The sequence below is a fragment of the Neolamprologus brichardi genome, chromosome 5 (assembly GCF_056152115.1).
Source record: "Neolamprologus brichardi isolate AB-2024 chromosome 5, ASM5615211v1, whole genome shotgun sequence".
Classification (NCBI taxonomy): Eukaryota; Metazoa; Chordata; class Actinopteri; order Cichliformes; family Cichlidae; genus Neolamprologus; species Neolamprologus brichardi.
In genome coordinates, this window is record NC_142108.1 from 32,829,951 (window position 1) to 32,854,780 (window position 24,830).

The 24,830-nt window shown below is 41.3% G+C and overlaps 2 protein-coding genes across 6 annotated transcripts in view; one reads left to right on the top strand and one right to left on the bottom strand.

Annotated features, from left to right (window-relative positions):
- The window catches only part of matn4 (matrilin 4), a 32,352-nt gene extending 25,509 nt beyond the window's left edge, over nt 1-6,843 (bottom strand). For all 4 annotated transcript variants that reach the window (XM_087841100.1, XM_087841099.1, XM_087841098.1 and 1 more), the window contains exon 1: nt 6,578-6,843. The gene's annotated coding sequence lies outside the window, so the exon portion shown is untranslated. The remainder of the gene's footprint in view (nt 1-6,577) is intronic.
- Nucleotides 1,099-24,516, top strand: rbpjl (recombination signal binding protein for immunoglobulin kappa J region-like). 2 transcript variants are annotated; one of them, XM_087841102.1, is made up of 12 exons: nt 1,099-1,150; nt 6,483-6,630; nt 11,484-11,618; nt 12,941-13,011; nt 13,102-13,217; nt 15,334-15,511; nt 18,492-18,629; nt 19,616-19,728; nt 21,693-21,833; nt 21,976-22,131; nt 22,291-22,394; nt 23,600-24,516. In XM_087841102.1, the coding sequence occupies exons 1-12, from the start codon at nt 1,114-1,116 to the stop codon at nt 23,898-23,900; spliced, it is 1,638 nt and encodes a 545-aa protein (XP_087697228.1). In that variant the 5' UTR covers nt 1,099-1,113; the 3' UTR covers nt 23,901-24,516. The 2 variants fall into 2 exon arrangements, with proteins under 2 accessions (XP_087697228.1, XP_087697227.1); XM_087841101.1 differs by having other exon boundaries at nt 1,114-1,150; nt 15,337-15,511.
- Nucleotides 24,517-24,830: the final 314 nt, after the last annotated feature.

Here is a 24,830-nt window from a genome sequence, read left to right on the forward strand (position 1 = left end):
TAACAGCCCTTCTCAATGACTAACTTGCATGTTCCTCATATAAACTTAAGCAATGTTACCTTGAAAATTGCTCATTATTGTGCCTTTGTTTCTAAAAAGAGCTTCCTGGGGGGGTTTAGCTTTTTTATGGGACTGTTTTTAATGTTTGGTGTTTTTTTTTATGACTGAAAACCTTCTTCCCCACATGTTAAAGTATAAAAAAGAGCAAAGAATGAAGCTATTTGCATTTTTGGCTAACTGAATGAATTAATGAAAACCTGATGTTAGATAAATGTAGAAAAAGAATCAGCCTGCATGTACCTGCAGTGTTTGCTGAAGAGGAAGGTGTGTATGAGAAATCTGCAGTTTGGTAACAGGTGATTATCTCCTTATCCACACACACACTCACACACACACACACAGCATGGCCTGATAACAGGTCCGGGATGAAGTGCAAACACGCACAGATACACCAGAGCCCCTCTTACTGTAGCGTGACTGTAAGGTGTAGTGGAAGCTCTGCTCTGTGCTGACTGATCATTGGACTGATTGCTGGACATTTTAACTACGCTGCAGTCGTGATGGGCAGAAACTGAATGTATAGAACAGATTTTTTCCTGACTTTAGGCCAGAATACAAACAACAACAGGAGCATCTAAAGCAGAAAGCTGCAGGACAACAGTCTGACTTCAGGTCAGCTAACAGTAAGACCATAACGTGACGTTACTACGTGCTGTTTTTTAGCCGATGCTGAAGTTCTCATGGTTTGTTTTTCACCCTGTAAGTTCTTCAAAGCCACGTATGTTGTCGCCCGTCAGCATTTCTGAGGCTTTTACACAGATAGTGAACCCAGCAGCAGAAAAACATCTGATTTCAGTGGACCATCAAACTGCAACACAAAGCCAACCTAATGTTTAGTCGACAGCTGCCTGAAAAGAATTACACAGCTCTTGGACTCAGTGCTGGACAGTGAAGTCATTGTTCTATTCCCCCTCAAGACTATTTGCTAGGTGTGCATTTGTTGGTCTACGTCACTTACATTTCTCTGTTAAACCTGAACTTTTTCTAAAAAAGCAGAGTGACCATGGACCCGAGGAACACCCCATCCTAAATTCAGCAGAGGCCACGCCCATCATGGATGAACTGGATGTCGGGGAAAATGGCAGGAAAGGTTAGTAGTATTATTTTGTGATCCTATAAATAAATAAAACAAACTTATTGGAAAGCACTTTTGCGGTGGTGCTACGGTGGCTGCAGCTCCCTCTGCTGGCCAAACCTGAATACAGCGTGAATACTTCTGTAGTTCTACTGAGTGTGAAATATTAGGAAAATGTAACAAACAAAATGCAGTTGTGTTCTACGTATCGTGACATTGGCTACTGTAACTGAACAGTGATAGAATAAAGAGAGTACGTACCTCGACCTGAGCTGAACCTGTCCTCCACACCGAGTGTGACTCGAGCATAGACTGTATATGAAAGATGAAGCCACCGTCACTTCACCCATTGTTTTTTGAGTTCCACTTTGAAGCCTTAATGTTTGCATGTTGGTTGTAGTCCTGTTTAATTTTTGGAGCCCGACATTCTCACTGTTATTTAAACAAGAAGGTCAAGTACTAACCTACTAGGTAAAGCCAGCAAGGCTAGTTAGCAAGCTGCATGAATAAAATGCACAACAATCAGAATAACAGCTCTTACTTTGTGCTCAGCAGCATTCTAGACTAAGTTAGGATTTTACTCACCCAAACTAAAGCACAGACTTCTTGGATATTTTCAATTACACGAGATAAATCATTTTTAGCCTCAGAGGCTGTGACTCAGAATTATTTCCCTGGATATAGAAATGATCCAGACTAGTTAGCTGACATTATTTCTTGAGGACATCAAGATGATGTCTCCCAGTTTTACTTATTTCATTATGATAGATATTTGGACAGAATAACTCTTTTTGTACTATCTTTACGGTAAAGAATCCTTACAGAGAATTGTGGTTCCTGATCTGAGTGTCTACAATGGGCCAAACCTCTGAAGGTTTTTATGTCAATTCATCTGTAAATATGATGTGGTCCTGAAACCAAACAGACCGAACTGAACTAATCACATCACCAACATACATCTCCACTAAAATTAGTAAAGAAACCAAAAACCAAAAAAATCAATTGGCCAAATTATGATTTCTATGCTCAGCAGTGCCTGTGACGAACAGTACACGGCCTTTTATCAGTTCTGTGACATAAAGCATCTCATGATAGAAACCTGAATTCTCACATAAAACTGTTCTGACATTATTATGGTCATCAGACCGCAATTTTAATTTTTTAAGTGTGAAAAAAAAGAAAAGAAAAAATATCATTATATGTTGTGAAAAGAGGGAAAAAACATCTGGGAACTAGGGTTCAGTTTGATAAGTGAAGTTTCGAAAGACCAGTCAATGGTGACATGAACTGAGTGGAGCTGTTATAAACGAATGCCTGACATGTGAAAACATCTTTTTTACCCTCGTCCACGTCGGCCTCTGATAATGATGCCGCCCCGCCCCCCTGGGGTCATGACCCTGAGGTTAAAATGGTGACAGATGACAGATAATCTTACCTTTCAGACATCCGTTTAGAAAGTTTCTGAGACTCAGTTTATCAGAAGTCTAACGAAACAAGCAAAGAAAGACTAAATTTACAGGTTTGAAGTGTTAGCGTTCGCAGTGAAAGTGAATTGGTTCTTGTTAATGTGACTATTAAGGGAAGCTGTGCGTCTCCTTTCATTCTCTGTTTCTTTTTGCTTGTTACTAAACTGTACTAACTCTAAAATTCAAGCTCCATCAAACCTCCACGAGTAGCAGTCCAACAGTAACCCTGCTTTTTGAAAAATGCCACAAGTACCTGACACGTCAAGCTCAACTGCCAGAAAACACTTTCAAAGAAAGAAAATTGAACGTCTCATTTGGAAGAAAAAGTTGATGGTCTAATGCTGGAAAACGCTCCAAAGCCTTACACATAGCTGCCCTGATAGATCCTGTATCTGATTATTATTCCTCTGAAGAATAATTTGCACTGATTTGAATTTTACATTCAGTTTATGAGCAGACATTAAAATGTCATTTTTACCTTATCTGTTAATTGAGAATGAATGAATCTTCTGGAGGCACAAATATTTCTTATTTAAACAGCTGGATCTGAGGTCAAACACCATGATGGTGAAATACTGGCTCCACATCTGATTGGGTCACTTGTAAGATTGTTTCCCGACTTGTCACAAATACACACCTCAGATTATAAACCACTGTGCAACAACCTCGAGTCACCTCGATTTCATTAACATTGGAAGTAGGTGCAGCGATTTATGAACAGATGTTCTGATATAATCTGGCAAACTTCCTTCAGATTGTCTTCAGCCGCCTTTCCCCTGATAACATTTCTGCTGAAGCTTGAATAGCAGATGGATCAAATAAAGATCCAGATGCTTTTCTCAGGTTCTCTGTTGGGTCTTTGCTGGATTCTCTTCCTGTTTCTTAAGGACACGACTTCAGACACCGTTCATCTGAAGCAGACAGGTTTGTGTTTTAGGCATACACTGCACACTATGATGAGATATATCAAGTTGCTGGCTAATAGCTCTTTGGTAATCACCTTGTTAATACAAAAACACATTTTTATGTTTTCTTTTATAAATAAAAAATAGACAAAAACCTTTAGAGATGAGTGGCTTAACAAACAAAAACATTGTTTTGCTGCAGATAACTTGAAAAATACAAGATAATCTCCTTTGGAAACAAAAAATAAAGAGATGAGGGAAGCCTCAAGGCTGTGGCCTGTGCACAGATATAGAATTAGCCATGCATCATTCAGTACGATAAAACTTAAATGTCCACGCTTGTGTTAATAAACTGTGGTTATCATTGTTCTGTGGGCTAAACTGCTTCCTTTCACAACAGTAATGCTACACATCAAAAAACAGCCTCGTCTCTATCGGCGTTGTGTAAAGCTGCCAAAGACGTCTGGTATATAACACACACCAGCAGCTTGGAAAAAACTGCAATATTTTATAGAACGGGAACAAAAACAAACTTGATAAATCTGAGGAGGCGAATCTGTTAACAAATAAAGGGTGTAAAAAACATTCCTGCTACACACACTTTCATTAAAGGTCTGCTCTTTAGACAGATCAATGGATGGCAGTGTTTTCTACTGACTTCATGTTCTATCAGTGTGAATATGACTGAACATATGCAATGTTAAGAGGAAGGCACTGAAATTAAAACAGCAGGTGAAAGAGCAAGATGTGGAAAAACAGAAAGGACAGACGTTGTGACGCACAGTTTGACTGACAGGCTGGACTCACGCTGAGAGGAAAACACATCAGCTCTGAGCTTCAGAGATTAGAAAGCCGGACAGAGACGGAGGTCATATGTTTGCGTAACATAAAGAGAGCCAGAGTGAGCGTGAGGGGAAAGAAAGGATGTAGAAGAGCTGGAGATCAGAGAGAGCAGTTTGGATGTATACAGTGAGGCGGGCGGAGAGGCTGCGGTTGTTCTGCAGGCGGTTCGGGGTTTGAGTGGCAGCTGGAGACCATATTGAGATGAACACAGCACTCCTTGTTGTTAGATTTAGATTAGAACCAGATGTTAAGTCTGCTACTGCGAGCAGTTTCACTACCTGCCTGTCTTTGAATTACACCCCGACTTCCTCCACCGCCTTTTATTATCATCTGCCCGCGAACATAAATGGACCTGAGCCCGGTTATATAAAGACCTGAGTGCGGCTCAGGTGGGTAGATTATCATCAGCAGGGTTATTAGGAGTACAGAGCCTGTTTAGACAGTCTAGTCAGGGTATGTGTCCTCGCTATCGCATGCAGGGGATATTACCGTTATAGAAAAGGACTGAAAGCCTGAATGTGGCTGTGCAGAACAGCTTCTCAGTCCCAGCTCTCCTTTTTATTTAAAACACAAACAAACTTAGGAGTAGGTCTAGGTTGAGTCTGTGTCGTAAACCTTTGGACAAACAAAAACTCACCAATGTTTGGTTTTATGCATTTAGTGCAAAAGAGAAGTTCATTTTTTCATCTCGTCAGCATGTGAGACAACAAATAAAGTCAACTAACAACGTTTTACAACTGTTTCACAAACATATCTGGATATATTTGTAGTTCATTGTATTTCTGTTTTGAGTATTTCTCAAAAATGCAAAAGGCAAAAGAAAAAATAAAGAAAAACTGCAGCTATTCATGCAATTATTGGCTGATTTAGTTCCAGAATGAGCACTGCATTATTATTCATAATGACACACACTTTTTTTTCCTAGAAAAAGGAGGTGTGGACCTCTTGTACCCAGTAATTTGTACCCATGGCTGCATTGATAGCCCAGGAGCCCCTCGTTAGTCACGCCTGCACCGCTGACCCGTTTAAAGTTTCCCAGAGACACGGCGTCGCTGATCACGCGCCTGCATCATGACTCTGTCACCTCAGTCTGTCCACCTGCCTGTATGGCTGTATGATTAAGCTTCTCTCTGACTGACTGTGCTGACTTAACCACGTGAGCCCTGACCCGTCTCTGTGCTCGAGCAGACTCTCCCTGAATGGTGGCTTTGACTGCCTGAAGCATCACCTCCAGGCAACCAGTGTGAACCCAAAGCCTCTTTCCTTCTGTCTTACACTCACATCTGTTTTCAAATGTGATGCTTTTAAAAAATCAAAACATGAACATCTGTCAGCATCTTTTAGTGACCTTTAATTATCTTTCCACTTCATTTCACTGACTCATCATTTGTTTCACTTCAATGTAAACACTTACTGCAGCTAAAACCGTACAAAAATCATAATAACACCAGTGAGAACTTATTATTAGTGCATTATTATCATGATCAATACTTTTTCCAAAGATCAATGGTGTCTTTGAGTTCATCTGAGCCAAACTGGACCTTATCCAACATCCAATTTCCAAGCTCCTTAAATTTTGAAGGCCTCTTTGGAAACTCTCAGTCACAAACTGCTTGTGTTGGCATTTGACTAACGATTATTTTCATTAACAATTTATCCACAGATCATTTCAGTGAATAATAACTTAACTGTTTTCTCTGAATGCCACAGAATAACTCAGTTTTGAGTTTTCTTTTCCTCCCAGAAGCTGAGCCCATTTTTTTAGTTTCAAATTTAAAGATTTTTACTTTAATCAAGAAAAACAGCGAATTGTTGCATTTTAAAGTCCAGTCTGTTTGACTGGATTACTTGAGAACTGGTTGAAATTATTAATCAGATATTAAATTAAGACAATTTAGTTAAAACTTTCATGCACACATATCACATGTGACCACATCACACGATGAACTCGATGATTTCTGCTGTGGGCATACCTTTGCTCCTGAATCAGGCTGCAAAGCACCGCGTTGTCCTGCACACATCTCCTATTTCATTCGGTTAAATGAAGTTTAAATGATGTGATCTGACTCATCATGTTAATCTCTGCTTTAAACAGTTTCACTGTGAAATCAATCTAACACTTCGTTTCCTCAGAAACACTGCTGCACCGACCTGGCTTCCCCGAGGCAGACACCGCTCTGTTATACCCCCCTCCCCTGTCCCCGGACCCCATCAGCCCGCTGACTCACCTGGGGACGCTGCCGTCCGGACACGATGCAGCACGGACGGGTGGATGGGACAGGTAAGACGGAGAACCAGCCGGGTGCTCAGACCTCCGCGACAAAAGTCCCGAAACACACGCACGCAGGGCGTCCCGGGTCGGGAAAGGTGAGGTCACGGTTTGCTGGAGTTTATCCCAAAGTCTCTGAGAGGAGGTGAGGAATGAGCGCGTGGACGTGAAAAAGTTTCAGGTCAGCTTCGTGTTTCTGCCGCGCTGACCTTCCCTCGGTTTTACTCACTGTTGGAATGAAGTGGTGCAGTGATGGTGAGGAGGTATAAAAGTGCCAAGAAGTATTTGGGGAGGTAGAGACCCCGCCCCCCGGCCTTTGAAATCCGAACAATGTTGAGCGCGCGGAGAAGTTTGGAGAGGTGAGACCTGCTACGGCACACGAGCGCACAAATGTTTCTGCTTCCTAAAGTTCATCAAGTGTTTTACAGATAATTTGTGACTGATCAGTGACTCTCTAATGTTCAACTTTCTCACTCTAACGTCATTACTAAAGTAATGTGATTACATTAACAGTTTTTAGGCCAAAGAAAACGAGTCCCATGTAGCAGGAACTGTTCATGTCAGACGAACCAAAACAGTTTAAATTATGATATTTGAGTTAAAATCCTGCGCGTGATAGGATATTTGTTTTTATGAATAAGTCATGTGACCTGAACATATAATCAGATTGGGTGTTACTGTCGTTCTGGCCTTTAGCTATGAAAACTTAAATGTAGTCTGAAAAAGACTGGAGCATAGACTGCATATAAAAGATGGATGTATCCAACTTGGCATCACAGTTTAGTTACTGAGGTCCAGTTTTAAAGCTGTGCATTTAAGCTGTTGCTATCTTGGTTTTGTGAACCCAGATGTACTGAGATAGGTCTTTCCTGAAGCATATTCTGCTTCAATCTCATTTTTATTTGGGAGTTGCAGGGAGCATTTTTATATAAACCCCTAAACAGCTGGACTTTATTTTGCAGACAGAATGGTCGCCCCCTGCTGGTCATCAGAAAGAAAGCTGCTTTATAGGGTATTTCAACGTCACTGTCACGCTTCAGCCATCTTTTATATACTGTCTATGGCTTGGAGCTACACTTCTGTTTTAGTTGAAGCAACATCTTATCCCATAATCGTATCCTGGACCAGTCAGCCCACAAATCACACACTGGTGTCCAAACTACAGCAACCAACAACTGGTCATAAGGGAAAAATGAGTATTATCCCAAACAGTTGCAGGTGGTTACTGAAGGTTTCTGGCAAGCCCCATGCAGACCTAGAGATCGATCAGAGACCAACCTGGTAATCACCAGTTGCTAGGAAACCATGCATTCTGCAACCAGTTGGTATGCGGTTGTAGGAGGTTGCTGGCAGTTTCTAGAATAAAACTGGTCACAAAGAGGTTTTACATGATGTACCAAAAACCTCCCAGTGGTTTGCATGGAAGACTCCAACTTGTCTGCAAACACTGTTTGCCTTAAAGTAAACATGTCGGTAAGGTTCAGCTTGTATTTTAAAGGTAAAAGTTTTCTGTTTTCAGTTTGGGTCCCACTTTTTTAGGTTTTACTGCAGCCCACAGTGTAAATTGAGTTTTTGCAGACAAGTCGACACTTCCATGCAAACTACAACTGACCTGGGCAATCTGCTCGAACCCAGCAATCACATAGAGGGTTTAGGTGCAGTCCTTTCTATGTGACCAGTTTCACCAAACAATAGCTGCAAGCTCGAAACTCCAGCAACCGCTCACAACCAGTCGAGGAATACACTTTTTTCTTAATCAACCTCCTGCTCCTCACCAGCTTGGGTATAAATTCTCTGAAGGTTCTAAAATTTCTAATTTAAAAAACTTTTCTTCCACTTGTGGATTTTAGGGCCCAGACACCTGTCGAGTTCATCATACTAACAAACCCAGTAATTGTAGTGATTTTAAACTTTCAAATACTTGTGTGCTAGAACAACATCTGGACAAGAAGATGTAGATGCAAGTGTCTTTCTGTCCACCCCTCCCCCCGTCCTTCTTCAGTTCATTCTGTGTTCCTGGTGTGAAATACCAGGAGCCCTGCGCTCCTGACGCCCTTTGACCTGTGAAAATGTGAACGTCTAATTTAAACTACAAACTGGTGAAGACACACACGGCCATTCAAGTCTGAACCCTGACCCGTGGAGAGAGGCGTTAGTAGGATCTGATGGCCAAGCAGGCGCTCGCCCTTATGGAGACCAGCTGGTCTGAATACATGTGTCATCATCAGGGTGGAGATTATAGAAGGACTTGTATCCTTGGTGACTTTTCTAAGTGCACAAATAATATATTTGCTAAATGCTTTCTGTGCTCAGTAACAGTTTAAGGGTTTAAAAATAATATAAACCATAAGAAAGAGAAGTGATACATTTTATTTTCATTTTTCGTGATGTTAGAGTTATTGTAATAGAACTGAGTTAAAGTTTGTCGTCTGCCATAATAGGATTGGAAAATATTTCTTATGAGTTGTTCAAACATGAATTTCTTTCTACTTAAAGCTTGAAAAGTGAAGTCGTGTTTCTGTACTGAAGAGTCCAAAGTCTGCATGTGAAGCTCAAACATCTACTGGGCCATCTATGTTTGGGACTTTAGTCACTCTCAGTTTCTCCACTTTTTTAATATCTTAACATCCAGATAATAGTTGTGAATGGGAAGTATGTGCTCTTACCTTAAATGTGTGTGAGAACTTGGTTGGTGCCACAGGAAACCGCAGCAGGTTGATTTTTAACCACTTACATAATTCAGCTGTCTTTTGAGTCCTTCCTTATTCCCTTGCCTTCCTCCTCTCCTCCCCTCCTCTCCTCCCCTCCTCTCCTCCTCCCCTCCTCTCCTCCTCTCCTCCTCTCGTGTCGACAGTCTTCATTAGGAGTAGCATTCCAGACTCCAGACCCCGGGGTCGTAACTCTGTGTCTGGCTCCTCATTACATCGCTACAGCGGGGAGAAAACACAGCTAATGTGACAGGCGCTATTGTTAGCAGAGCAACACGGGGTCAGTCAGCTTGTTCTTTCAGCCTTTTGCCTGCTGTTCAGCTCAGCATTTAAAATCGAATCACACAGGAGGAGGCCGCGTTAACAGAAGTAATGAACACTTTACAAAGTAGAAAGGTTGTAAATAACCTGCTCAAACTCGGGATCAAATGAATAGAAAAAGATACGATAAGATACCTTTATTAGTCCCACAAGGGGAAATTGTGGGACTAATAAAATCATTAAAATCTAAAGCCTTTATTTGATTAAAGCACTGCTTTGTTGTCTTGTAATTACAAAAGATCCAGCAAGTGGAAACATAATATCAAATACTAAATGTCCATTCAGAAAACCCAAGTCTGTGTTTGAGCTTCAGGAATCTTTTGTCCACTTAGTCTAGTTTTGTTCTGGCAGTGGCTCACCTGCTGTTCACTTACCTGCTGTTCACTTACCTGCTGTTCACTTACCTGCTGTCAAAACACGAAATATCTAAAATTTAATGACTGGAAATAAGACTTTGAGGGTTTTTTCTTTAAATTAAATGTCAGTCAGAGGAGAAAATGAACAATACATGAAACAAATAATGTGATTAAACAATAGCTTTTAAGTTCTGCCTATATTTGAATAATGTTTCTCTTTATTTGCAAGAAAAAACAAACATGCATACACATCCATCATATATCTCCTTTGGTTCATATTAAACATGGCCCAAGTTTTGAATAGTGAGGTCAGGGTATGTACAAGCAGTCCACCCTGCTCTAAAAGTTTTATCCTTTTGACTGTTTTGAACTGTGAACATGTAAATCTACTAAAAAATGAAAAAAATAGATCCAGACATGAGCAAAGATGCTCTGTGGAACAGAATGAAACAAGAAAAACCAGAAGAAGAAATGAAATAAGCATGAATTGATCAACAAAGAAAAGCAACCATAGATCTAAACTGTAAAATGCATATAAAGTAGCATGTATTGAATAATAAACTGCATGTATATGCATCAGCATATGTGTATTAACATGTTATTTTTGTACAAGTAACCTGTAAGTTAACTAGTTCTGATCAGACAGGATTATTTTGCTTTCATTTGGTCCAGAGTCTGTATCTGAAAGTTACATTTGTGAAAATGTGACATTACTGCATCTCCTGTCTTTTCTTTCTGTGCTGAGAATGTTTTCCAGCTATAAAAAGAACTGCTCCATGTTTTAATGAGTCTCTAACAACACTGTTATCCCATCTTTGGCTTGCCTGTATTTATATCTGCTGCTGTTGAGTCTCTTCTAAAGATGGATGGAGTGTCTGCTGATGATAATTGTGTGCTTAGTCTGAGCTACGTTGTGGGAACATGAAAAAGAGTGTAATTCAAACTACAGTGGGGTTTGTTTCTTGATAACATGGTGGTAAAACTCGAGTCTGCTTCATTCATGTGTCACTCAGCATTGTTTTTTTAAGGAAACGAGCAGGTTTTCACCACTTTAACCACGTCCATGTGTTCGTTTATGATGGCAGTGAGCTGTCTGCCTGAAACGGAGTCTCTTTGCACACATTTAGTTTCTGTGAAAAACACCAAACTGGGCTGAGATGCTGCAGACATCACACAGAGTTTAGAAACGGACCTGATTTAAAGTCAGACGATGATGTTTTGGAGCACTGGTCATTCCTGTATTATGAATATTTGTGACCCCTGATTTTTCCTAAAGTGCTACAGCGATGTTCACACTTGTAGATAAACCAACAACTGCTGAGTTATTTTATGTCATAAAATTTGCCACAAACATTTCTATCAACACTTTTATACATAGTTTTTCTGTTGAGCACCATCAGAATCTTGGCTTTTCCCCACAAACACACTATGTGTTGTTTTTTGCTTTTCTTTGTGACAAACATCCTTGTCGTCCAATCAGGAGACTGAACTCCGGGTTTCAAGGCTGTCAGTTACTGGGAGCATCAGCAGATCTAGGACGAGAAGCCCACGCAGACCAGAGTGTCACCATCCTGCACGCCAAGGTCGCTCAGAAGTCCTACGGCAATGAGAAAAGGTGTGGTGATGATTTTATAGAAATAAAATAGATTACACAAATAATCCAAAATCAGTTGATTCTGTTCATGTGGACGTAACGTTTTCAGTGGGAGAAACATTTTGTCACTCATCCAGGTGACTTCTTCAGTCTCAGCTGACTGCAGGTTTCTCCAATCTTATAAACAGTTTATTTGCACAATGACTGAAACCAGGCGCATGAATAAACAATGAGCTGTGAGGTCAGTTTATGATCATTAATCTGCGTGCATTAATCTCATTGACCAATGATGATTGAGCATCAAGACATTACACAAATAAACTTGCAGCATTAACACATTTTATTAAACCCAACAGAGAAACAAACAGATTCGTCTGACTGATCTGAGGGACAGGCTCAGATTTCCAAGTTTATTTGGCAGTTACTTTAATATCCACAAAGATCCACAAAGTGTCATAAAACAGTGATAAAATGATTTCCTCGAGAACAACAGGTGATTTCTTTTGGACGCAAACCCCAAAGAAATCCTGTTTACTTACACATGAAGTCGCAGAAAGCAGGAAATTAATAAGAAATCTGCAACATATTTGACATTTGGTGGAAACTTAATAACAAACCAGTCATTTCACCTCTAGCTACAGCAACTGGCACACAAAACTAAAATTAAAGATGAGATTAAAGACTTGAAGTAGACGAAGGTGAATATACTTTTGAGTTTTTGAGAAACTGCAAAGTTTATTTGCAGTTTTTTATGTGCAGCCAGTTTCATGAGAGCCAGGCTGTGTGTTATGGATATAGTTTGCATGATCAAAACTTTGTTATTTGATTTTCTGATGTCATATTCTGTCCTGCAATATGCTTCTGAAGATTCTTATTCATGATGTAATTTGTTCTCCTGTGTGTCCTGTAACTGCCCTGAGCTGTCATATTCATGCAGCTGAAAAAGGCTGATGTGAACTGGCTGCATGTTCACCTTCTTTAACCAGAGTTCATTATTGTGCACGACAGTTAGAGTTGTGAACAAACAAGTTTCTTCTAATTAAACTTGCTTTATGTTGAGCAGGACATGCATTTGAATAAATCAAAGAAACCTTTATTCGTCTGACCAATCATGTGATTTCACAGTATTTCCCATTAGTGAGACTGAGTTTGTTGCCTGTGGTGTTTAAGGCAGAGTAACGTTTTGTAATACCTGTAATACACACGAGACTCACCTGATTTTAACAGATGAATGAACAGAAGAAGAAAATCTTAATGTAGAGATTAGTGAAATCATAAGCAGGTGAACTGATTTGGTGGGATAAAATCTGCTGTTTCAGTGACTGTTTCTGCATCACCTCCAGGTTCTTCTGCCCTCCTCCTTGTGTTTACATCACTGGCCATGGATGGAAAGTCATGCAGGACCATTTAAAAGGTAAATAAAGATGATTATAGTCAACTTTACATGAATTTTATAATGTCTTACATTCTTCCACTCTCTGCTGTTTTTCCTTCTCATTGTCAGCGGCCGGTTATGGCGACTCTGTGTATCGAGTGTGTGGTTACATGTGCCTGGACAGCTCCAGCCAGTCACAGGCAGACGCATTCAAACTGGTGTTCGATGAACAGCCAAACTCCAGGGTGAGAGCTCTCTGGTGGCCGTGAGCAAACCTCTGTTTATGTCGACAGTCGTTCCCGGGCAGAAAATTCCTTTTGTGACACAGACACGAATTTTCTGAGATTTACGCTCCGCCTTTGTCCCGTTAGTTATCCTCTCATCTCCAGGTGTTCACTGATGGGGGCTGAGGTGGCACCAGCGAGCCATCTGCACCTATCCATGTCTTTGTCCTGAACAGTTTTCTGAAGATTTGCAGAATTTATTAATTTCAGACATAACTGATCAGAGATGCTATAATGATGCTGATGATTAAACTGAAATATTAATACAAAGTCAGTAATACCCACACGCAAAAGTTTAATTAATTATGCAAAGTTACAGAGTAATTTGACCAAAATTGTTGCCGTTACCATTCCAGTCTTACATGTCTCAAATGATCATCACTGTGAAATCTAACTAAAATTTAGATTTTGGGAAGTGAAGTTTGGTAACGTGACGGCTCTAAAACGTGATAATGAGTGTAAAAAAATCAGAATATACCTGACAACTCCACACATCAAGTTAATGTGAAATCTGAGTGTCTTTGGTTGCCCCTCAGTGGAATAAGAGTGTTGGAGTGAAAGCATCACAGAGCAACACTGTGATCATCTGTAACGCTCAGAAAGCCAAACGACATTCTGAGTTTCTTTAAGTTTGGATCGAGCTGAATATCAGCACTAAAAACTCACTTTTTACAGTTTGATTGTGACTCAAGAGTTGGGCCCCGGCTCGGACAGTCTCAGTCGTTGTGTCCTTGGGCAAGACACTTCACCCGTTGCCTACTGGTGGTGATCAGAGGGCCCGGTGGCGCCAGTGTGCGGCAGCCTCGCCTCTGTCAGTGCGCCCCAGGGCGGCTGTGGCTACAATGTAGCTGCCATCACCAGTGTGCGAAAGGGTGGATGACTGGATATGTAAAGCTCTTTGGGATCCTTAGGGACGAGTAAAGCGCTATACAAATACAGACCATTTACTTTTTAAATGAACTCTGCTTCCTGCATTCTGCACTTCTGGTTCTCATTTCTATAATCCTCACACAGGAATATGTGACGTTTAGCCCCAAATATCCAGAGTGCCTCACCAAACAGGTGAAGTGCATAAAAAACTGCCAGACATGATTAGTGACCAGCACAAGCAGAAATCAGAAACACAACACTTTAAGTTTTCATCTGCCACAAGATACAGAGTGGAGGTCAGGGTCAAACACATAACACAGGGAGCTGTTGTTGTTGTCTAACGTGTTTCAGAAATTCTTTCTTTTTATTTCATCTTTTTTGTGCTTTCAGCGGCTGTTTGGTTAGTTTTAGGCACCAAAGCGACTCCGAACAGCGAAAATAGTCACGAACTGATTTAAAATGGGTCCTTTCACAACCATAACAACACATCTGAAGTTTCTTTGTCACCACGTTGGTTTGGCTGAAAAGAAGCAGCAGTGATGAAACCTCGGCTTTGTTGAGAGTTCTGAGGTTTTACACACAGTTATTAACGTCGCTGTCATAAACATCGTTTGTTACACTCGTTAAACAACCGACCAGTGTTTTCACAGCGAGCTGTGCACGTCGTATACTTTTGTTTTGCTTTGTGGTTTTTTTTGTAACTACCTCATATTAAAGGCAAAGTCTACAATTTCTTTTACGACATATGATACATGACATGTATATTACAATGTGACAAGAGTAAAAAGAGTCCTTAGAATAAGTTTCATTCAGGCCGGTTGTCTGAAAGTGAGCAGATAAGTGAATGATGATGTATGAACTGTTGTGTTTGAGCTCTGCGTGTGTTTACTCGGCCACGAGCATTAAACTTTTTATTTCAGGCCATTGTTGACTCAACAAACAGTCGCGTCTGACATAAAAGCTGCACGGCTGCCTTTCGCTTATTTACTGACTGATGGAGAAACAGACGTGCTTTGTCTTTATTACTGTACGACCCTTCAGCCGAGCGTCAAATGCTGAGAAAAGCAGAAACAAAATAACCAGAAAAAGTTTATTTCAATTAAAGTTATTTATGAAAAACAAGATTCCTGAAGAGTTTTCCTCTTCTGCGTCTGATTATGTGAAGTGTAATAAGTCTCACACTCATGCTGTCTGTGTGTCTCGTCAGCAGATGTTCGCTTGCGCCAAGTCACTGTTCATCTCTGATCAGGACAAGAGGAAGCATTTCTGCTTGCTGCTGCGCCTCTTCTTGGGCAACAGACAGGAAGTGGGTTCGTTCCAGAGCCGGATGATCAAAGTCATCTCCAAACCCTCCCAGAAGAGACAGTCCATGAAGAACGCTGATCGTGGGTTTATTCCACTTTTAATCCAACAAATCAGGGATTTCAATTTATTTTTAAACTGAGGATAAGTGGCAGAAATGAACATTTGAAAAGGTCTCAGATCACCTGAGATGGATATTTGTGTTTGTTTTGCTTTTGAGGTCTGTTGTCATTTCTTTAGCAATTAGACATTAGTATGATTTTTACTATTTTGGTCTCCTTGGTGACAAACAGTGTTGGGGAGTAACAGAATACATGTTACCGTTACGTATTTAAAATACAAAATATGAGTAACTGTATTCCGTTACAGTTACCGTTTAAAAAGGTGGTATTTAGAATACAGTTACTTTGTTGAAATAAATGGATTACACGGCGGTACTTCCCTGTTTCATATTGTCGCGGGTCAGGACTGTTTGGGTTTTGTTTGACAGCTACATTCTGTTGCTCCAGGCGGCAGCGTTACGGTTGCCATGGTTACAGGGTGACGCTCTCTCTCTGCATGTTTCCTGGGTGAGAGAGGCCTGTCACTACCCGATCCGTACCGGAAACCCGATCGGTACCCCGCATGCGCGAAAGGTGTCTACTTCCGGTCGTAGCGTTTTACGATAGTTATGGGTCAGAGTATCTGTTGAAATGTTAAGAATAATGAGTAAATCTTAAAATGTTTGCAATAATGAAGCATTTCAATACAATGTAGACAAAAACGAAAAATAAAAAGATAGTTACGGATCGGGACTCCCCAATCCGTACTGCGCATGTGCAGATGTTTTCTTCTTCTTCTGTTCGTTTAATGGCAGTTTACTCCCCAGTGTACGAGGATACTGCCACCTGCTGACCGGGCGAATGAACCCTATTGTAAACTGAATTAGCATCATTACAAACGTGTGTTAAATTTGATTTAGTGATAGTTGAGTGTGTTTATGCTTGTCTGTGTGGAGAGGATTGATTAGTATAGTGATGATGATGTCTGCTATCACTGTTAATTGTCAGTAAACACTTAATCTGGCTGATGAATCTTCACATGACACATTGCTAAGTCAATATTATTAAGTCTGTAATTAGGCGCCATTCTTCTTATTTTACGGCGCTGTTGTTCAATCGGGGGACGCTCTCTGTTGAGGAGAAAAGCATGAATTTGTTTGTATACGGATTATCCATTGTTTAAATGTCCCGGGCAGTCGAAAAGGAGGCACAGCTGTTGAGAAATGCTAGGAGCTAACTGGGGGCTAACCGTATCATTCAAATATATTGAATGTCGCAATGTTGGCAAAGAAAGGAAGTGACGTAAGATTTGCGCATGCGGGGTACCGATCGGGTTTCTGGTACGGATCGGGTAGCAACAAGGCCTTTTTGTTGTTGTTGTGCTAAGCTAATAGGCAGAATGCTACAGGTATAGCTCTAAAGAATGTAGCATCATAGGCAGTGTAGTCCGTGCTGCAGGGAGAATGGACTGCCATACACGTTATGTGTCTGTGAGCGAGGGAGGGAGAAAAAGGAAAAGTACGAGCTGTCATCGAGCAAAAACGGGAGCTGGAAGCATGTAAATATAATAATAACCACTGCAGCCAAGAAGAGAGCCTGACGAGCCCAGTTGTAAGTAAGCTATTAAGACTCGACTGTACACCGTGTTCGTGTTTTCCTCCAAAAACAATAAGTTCCGTTGGAGCAGCCTTTCAACGCCTCTCTCTGTCTCTCGTTAGCAAAGTTGACCCAGACAACAAAGTAAAGCTAGTTTTCAGCTACAAGCCCGACACAGAACCCACCGTATTAGCCAGAGGTCCCTTTACTACGGTTCGGAGCCGCGGACCTTCAGTAACAGTAATAAATCACAGCAATAGTACATTCATGTAGTTGTAAACAGCATGATAATATATTAAGTAATCCAAAGTATTCAGAATACGTTACTCTCATTGAGTAACGTAACGGAATACGTTACAGAATACATTTTGGGGCATGTATTCTGTATTCTGTAATGGAATACATTTTAAAAGTAACCTTCCCAACACTGGTGACAAATACAGTAAAAAAAGAAAATCACAAATGAGCAAAAACAACAAAAAGCAAAGAGCCAAAATAAACTGAAAATGAATCAAAGGAAAATCATGATTTCATTCAGAAACAAAAGTGGGGAAAATGTGTTGATTTAACTGTCTCTGTGTTTGATGACGTTTGCATCATGTGAATTGTTGCGGACATTAAGATGGAAACTATGAAGAAGCCTTTAAGTTTGATGGTTAATGTTAGGGTGGGAGTCATGGTCCTCACATAGATTCAGGATTCCCTGCATTCATCCTGGGATGACGCTGTGTGGTGCGCACGGATTGACTTGATTTGAGTTTAAACACAGATTCTCAGTAAATTATTATCGCTGTTGTTTTATTATCCTGAGATGAGATCAGGGAAGGACAAACAGAATGACTACGTTTAACACAGATGGTCTCAGTGGTCTCTGGTTTCGTGTGACTTAGTTCAGCTGTGCTGATACACAGGAGTTAACCTGAAAACCAGAGCATGCAGAGACGCAGGGAGATGGGAGATGCAGCTCAGCACTGTGATGCCACAGTGCTGAGCTGCTGTGAAGCCTGAGCACACGTGTGATGGAAACACACATGTGTGCATGTTTGTGCCTCACAGGTTCCCAGTGGGCTCACTTTATGTGGACCTGCACTAAATGCTCATCACTTGTCCTTCATCCCACACAGTGAGACAACTTCCTATCATTTTACCAGCTCGCATTTAATAAAAGGCTCACAGGAAACACGATGCTCAGAGATTTATTTATGCTAAATATATTTACTCACCAGGATATTTAAAAAAATAAAATAAAATGTTTGATTAAAATCAGTTTCCATCACATGACTGTCACCAAGCCACCAGAGCGTGTTTGTGTTTATTTCTTATTTTCAAAATTGTTAAATTTCAGACTGTCCCACACAAACATCCTTTAAATCCCACTAACAGTGTGTGTGTGTGTGTGTGTGTGTGTGTGTGTGTGTGTCTGCAGTGTGTATCTCATCCTGCTCCAGGGTGGCTTTGTTTAACCGCTTACGCTCTCAGACCGTCAGCACTCGTTACCTCTCGGTGGACAGAGGAGCTTTCATAGCGAGCGCCAGACACTGGACGGCCTTCACCATCACCCTGGGTAACTGTGTGTGTCCGTGTCAGCGTGTGTCACCGCTTGTGTGCAAACAGTACAGTAGATTCAAAGCCTTATATTCACACACAGACACATGCTTTGGATACAGGGAAGATCATAATGTTTTCAGTTTATGATTTAACAGTTTGACTTTAACTGAAAAACATGTAGAACACAGACATCCCATAAAACTGCCGTTTACCCTCAAACTGTAAATGTAATATGAAGGATGTTAGCACAGTTATACTGCCGGAGCTTCTTGTTTTTAGTCACACTCAGTAAAATGAGTGCATTGAATGAACAATGTGGAGAATAATTATGTTGAGCAACACAGAACTGGGTTATATTGCCCATTTCTCTTCTATAAATTGATGCACGTAAGGTAGAAATTGTTGTATACAAATTCAATAGGCAGGAAGTGTGTCTGCTGGTGTCCCCAAACAGAACCTACACCCGTGGTCCTCATGGTGTCTTTTGGATGCTTTATTCTTCCAGCATCCTCACCTAAACCAAACAGAGAAGTAGGAACACAGCTCGTGTGGTGTCCTGTGTGTGAGAAATCAAACGGCACCTATGAAAACAGGCTCTGATTTGTCTGTGATGGTGTCAAACGTGTATCCTCCAGTCAGCAGACGTGTCTTCTCGCCCTGCAGCCATCCTGCATAAATACAGTCACTGTGCGAGCGGTTTTCCTCAGTGAAGTCTAGAAGAGTCCATTTAAAGATCTGTGAGGTTATTTATTTAACACGGTGCCCTGTGTGCACGGACCTCCCACCACCAAAACCCAAACCTCAGTCATTCATCCATCAGCACTCGGTCCTCTCTTCGATCACGCACACCGACGGTCTGTTTGTCCTGTTAGCAGAAAAGTCATGTAAGGAAAACATGTAATAAAGCTGAAAATGTGCAGAAATTAACTGTCAGTGTGTGTGTGCTGCAGTGGAAGGGATATGAATATTCATGCATAGTTGTGTGTGTGTGTGTGTGTGTAGTGGATGACCAGTGTGCTGAGCAAGGAGGCTTTGTGCTGAGCGAAGGCTTCATCTGTTACGGCTGTGTGGTCCAGCTAGTGTGCACCGAGTCTGGAGCAGCTCTGCCACCCATGGTAACACACACGCACACACACACACACACACACACACACGCGCACACACACACACACACACACACGCGCACACACACACACACAGAGCGTATGTGAATAGTGCATACCTTGTATTGTCCACCATATGTGCCCTCGCTGGTATTCTAGCAAATTTTACCTGCACTCAGCCAAAGCTTTAAAGACCTCTGCTGTAGTCAGAGCCGTTAAACAGCTGCAGAGGACGACACAGTGAGATGATAGAAACAAACCTCATAATGAAAATCTTGTAATAAACATGATAGAAATACCTAACCATGCCTCATTTCTACAAAATCAAGAATCAAATGATTTTTTTTTTTTTTTTTCTGTGAAAAGAAAATTGTGTCACTGGATCTCAGGTGTGCGTCTGTAAAACATCAGGAAATTTCTAGGAATTTCTAGGAATAGCCCCTCCCACAGCCACTCGTCTCGCCACAGTCTTGACTGAAATTCTCTGAGCTCATCTCAGGATATTAAAACAATAACCACGAGATTTGGAAAAATCCTGCTAGTTTACTAAGAATCTTTAAATCCCAAAGCAGACACACTGCTGAAGTGTTTGTTAGCGAGACACCAGATTCCTGGAAGTAAGTTGGATTAATCAGTGTTGACTTTTCAATATCTTATCAACAAAAGAAGCTCTTTATAACCATCTATAGCTGGATATTAGTGGGGAAATGGGTGCGCTCTGCAGTTTAGCTAATTATTTGACCATAAAATCAGTTAAGGTATAATCGCTGCGCAATACTGAAGGACTTCCAGATGTGTGTCTGTGCAGGTGTTACATAAGCTGCTAATCCCACAGATATCCTCCCAGTTTGAGCCGTTCGTAGACAAACGTCTGCACTGCAGTCCGTCACATTTCGCTGAGCACACCCTTTCTCTGTACGTCCTAAACTGCTGTCATAACACCCTGAGCTGCTGGCCTGCTGGTAATTGGTGAGGGTATACCCGCACACTACACCTCTATATGTTTTTGTAGTCGAGGCCTATTGCAGCCGTTTGTTTAAAGACAGAAAGCTGGCGTTGGACTGTGGTGGTCGTGGTCGGCGCTCAGCGACCGGAGAGGTGAAGACAAAACGCTCAGCAGCGCGAGAACAAAGTGTTTCAGATTGTGTGTGTGGTGCAGTTTAGGGCACGTTTAAGTGTCTTAATACTGAGGTTTGGACTCAGCGCCAGAAAACAGCAAAGTTAATTCAGTGTCCAACCTCCACAGATACACTGGATGATGTTTGTACATCTTTTAAAACCCGAATCGCTCAGTTTCTGCTTGTTGTGTTATTTCAAACAGCTGCTCACTGTTTATTTTACGCTCCTGATCTCTGACTGTACATCTGTGAGATGATATATTTGGTATTTCTTCTTTAACAGATCTAAAAAAACTGTTATTGTAGATGTATTAGACAAATTTATGTTTTTGTTAACCTCAGCAATAATACCTGGGAATAATATATATATAAGACCAAAGTAGGATGTGTGAATATGTTGAAATCTTTGTAAAGTGATGATTAAGCCCTTTTATTTCTAGAAACTGTCTGTAAGCACAATCAGAAGCGCCGCCTCGAGCTGTGATCGTCCCACAGCTGCAGGGTCCTGACAGCAAATTCAAACTCTCCACCTGCAAAATCCAAGCTTCTATCAGTACACCGAGTTTCAGTGTATTTAGCATTTGTAATAAGTTTTTAACCTATTTGTAAATTCAGTGACTTATAATTAAATTATTTCAATGCATTTTTATTTACACATAAACAGGAGAACTGGCTCCAACTAAAACAAATGTGAACTGCATTTCACATTAGCCTCAAAGAGCTGCTAGAACAGATCAACAGTGAGCCTCCAAATCACGCCTGATAGCACATTTTATTCTAACAGTTAAGTTGTTTTTATTGGGGAAAACATTTTAATTATTCATAAATGGATGCTAAGCTAAAGTTCTTCATCTTCAGGTGATCCGAAAGGTCAACAAGCAGCACGCCATCTTAGACGTGGACGAGCCCGTTTCTCAGCTCCACAAGTGCGCCTTTCAGTTCAGAGACAACCCTCACGCCTTTCTGTGTCTAACCAACGACGCCATCATACAGTACCAGGTTCTCTTCTCTTTCCCAGCCTTTGTTTTCGATTCGTCCTCCACCTGCTTTTGTTTATTTCTTCCAGTTGACACCTTCACGTTTGTCCTGTTGACGTGTTTCTTCCTTTTAACCATCTCCTCCATCTTTTTCTTCCCTTCAGGCCCCGTTCAGCGTCAGAGATCCCAGCAAAGTGGTGCTGAATGACGGGTCCTGTTGGACCATCATCGGGGTGGAGGTCGTCGAGTTCACCTTCAATCAGGGTCTAGCTTGTATCACGACACCAGTTAGCCCATTTCCTGTTGTCACTGGGTTAGAGGTGAAGTGCCAAGACAAACCTTCACATTGTGTGGTTCTCGTGTGTTTTCTACTTTTTAAAAATATATTTTTATAAAAACCTAAATGTGCTGTTAGCTAGAAATGGAGCAAACCACTCAGTCAAAACAAGGAGATCCAGAGTTCCTGTTTCTTCCTGCAGGTGAACGGTGGAGGGCACGTCGCCATGCTGGAAATTCACGGAGAAAACTTCACTCCTCATCTCAAAGTCTGGTTTGGCAACGGCGAAGCAGAGACCATGTACAAGTGAGCGAGCAATCACGAGTCGTTTCCAGCTTTGAATCATGGAAAGCTGCTTCAGCAGGATCGAAATGTAAAGCTGGAAAATAGTGTCACAGGCGCCTTTTACCTAAAAACTTAACCTGTTAAATTTATATGGCCCCTGCAGGGGGCGGAGCTTCTCACAGCCAGAGGGGCTTTTTGTAGTTTGTTGAGGATTTTCTAAAACATTTGTTTTTGTTGAAAATAGAAAAATGCACCATATTTTTTTCAAGGATAAAATTTTTTTTCAGCAACTTTAACTGAAAGCATTTTTGAAAGTTATGACATCAATGTAAAAAAGTCTCCTCTTTACCCGTATTCATCCACCCTGATGGTCCGAGCCAAGCCTGGACCAGAGCGATGTATAAAGAGGTTTATGTTATAACCAAACATCAGTAGGAGGAACTCCGCTTGGCTCACAGGGAACAATCCTCCCTCTAACTCTCATGTGGGCGTCTGTAATTTACAGACGGGCATCACAGAAACTTGACATCCAGCCGTGCTCTCACAGAATCTCATGTGACGCAAACCGAAGTAAAACAGGCCTCTGACGTCAGGATCCACCTCAGATCCCACACCTGAAGTGCTGAGGCATCGTAAGTCAGGCTCACCGCGAGGCTCTGCAAACGTCCCGCAGCTCTGCAGCAGCGTGTGTGAAGAACAGCCGTCCACAATGTGCTGTTTGTGCAAGAAGCTGCAGCCAATTAGGAACATGATCCCTCCCTGCCAGGCCAACCAGAGGCGCAATATAGGTTCAAATAAAATATTTTATAAAAGGGCATTCACAGTGTGCTGTCTGCTCAGACCTCGTATCAGCCACACGTTTATGTTTAGTTTATACTCGTTAACTTAAACAGCTTCATTCAAATTCTCAGAAAGAAGAAACTGAAGAAGTATTAGGTATTTGTATGTGTCACCTTTTTATACCTTTTACTGTATTTTTATTCTTTATGCATCTTTCTATAACACAGTTCATACAGATGAGTTTCATTTTAAGTTTAATGTCTTTAAAAACTCTTTAAAGGTCTTCACTTTATCTGTTTTATATTTGATCAGATCATTTGTTTGGTTCATTTTTGGGGCTTCCTGCTCCTTACACGTTTACAGCAGTCAGCAACTTTCGAAGTTTGTCTTCTCATTTATTTTCCAGACCACAGCTCTGACTTTCATGTCCTTGTTTTTCCTCTCAGGTCTCCCAAATCTCTGCTCTGCGTCGTTCCCGATGTTTCGGTTTTCAGCGACGGCTGGCGCTGTCTGCGGCGCGTCATCACCGTCCCTCTGTCTCTCGTCCGACTGGATGGACTGATTTATCGCACCTCCTACAGTTTCACCTACACGCCTGAGCTCCAGCCGCCCCCGTTGGCCCGAATCACAGCCGGAGGAGGGAAGAGAGAAGGAGGGATGGGTGTAGGACAAGACGATGACATCCTGTTGGAGACCATCCACCAGGAGTTCACCAGAGCCAATTTTCACCTCTTCATGCAGAGTTAGTTCGTTTGTTCACAGGAATCACAGAAAGTGTACAAATAGCGGAACTGGAGACAGGTGTGACATCATAATTACCTTCCTTCCATCTGCTCTGCAAATTAAAATTAAAGCGTTTTCTTCAAGCTCAGTAAGAAAATCTTATGTTTACATGAGTACGAGTGCACACGAATGAAAACAGGTTCCTCGGTCACGTGACTGAAACTAACGCGACACTTTTCATATCTGTGATTTCTAATCGAGGCTTCAGCACAAAGTTCTTTGACAGAAATTGTAAATTTTAAAAGCCTTTAATAACTTTAGACAAGTGTTAACAGCAAACAGGAGATGAAATGGGAAAAAAAGAATGGCTGACGCCCCCTGATGTCACTGATGTCTCTCTGTTGAAGCTTCCACGTAAGCAGTTCGACCTCAGCCTCACTATTACTTTGGAGCCAGATGTGATCACATCTGTTAATCTGCTTACCTGCTGATTAGTGACAGACTAATAAAAAAGAGACTTTTCAACACCAAAACCGAAGCACAGACTTGGATGTACAGCTGTGTTGATCTGAGTGGATCAGCAGTGTGATGAAAACACGCTGGCAGGAAGAAGTCTTGACATTAATAAAAATAAATCACTAGATCCTTGCATATGTGAGTTTAAGGAAAATTTGTTTTTTTATACATTTCTTAGGTAATGAAGGCAGCCATCCAAAATAAGAACAGATAAAACCTGAGCTTTCATCACATCTGAATATTTTCATGTGATCATTTAAAGAAGATCAGCTGCAGCTGCCCACACGTCTGAGACAGAGACTGTAGGATGACTTTGTGGTTTGTTGGATTAAAGCTTCTGTGGAACAAAACAGCTGCGTTCTAAAATCAGGTGCTAGTGAAGCTTGACTAACCTTTGACCTCACTGACGGCAGGCCGATAAAGAGACTTTCACCACAG

Coding starts and splice junctions, on each gene's coding strand:
- rbpjl (XM_087841102.1), top strand. CDS start 1,114: ATGGATGAACTGGATGTCGGGGAAAATGGCAGGAAAG. Junction 11,619..12,940: donor TCCTACGGCAATGAGAAAAG/GTGTGGTGATGA, acceptor CATCACCTCCAG/GTTCTTCTGCCCTCCTCCTT. Junction 22,395..23,599: donor GAAGCAGAGACCATGTACAA/GTGAGCGAGCAA, acceptor TTTTCCTCTCAG/GTCTCCCAAATCTCTGCTCT.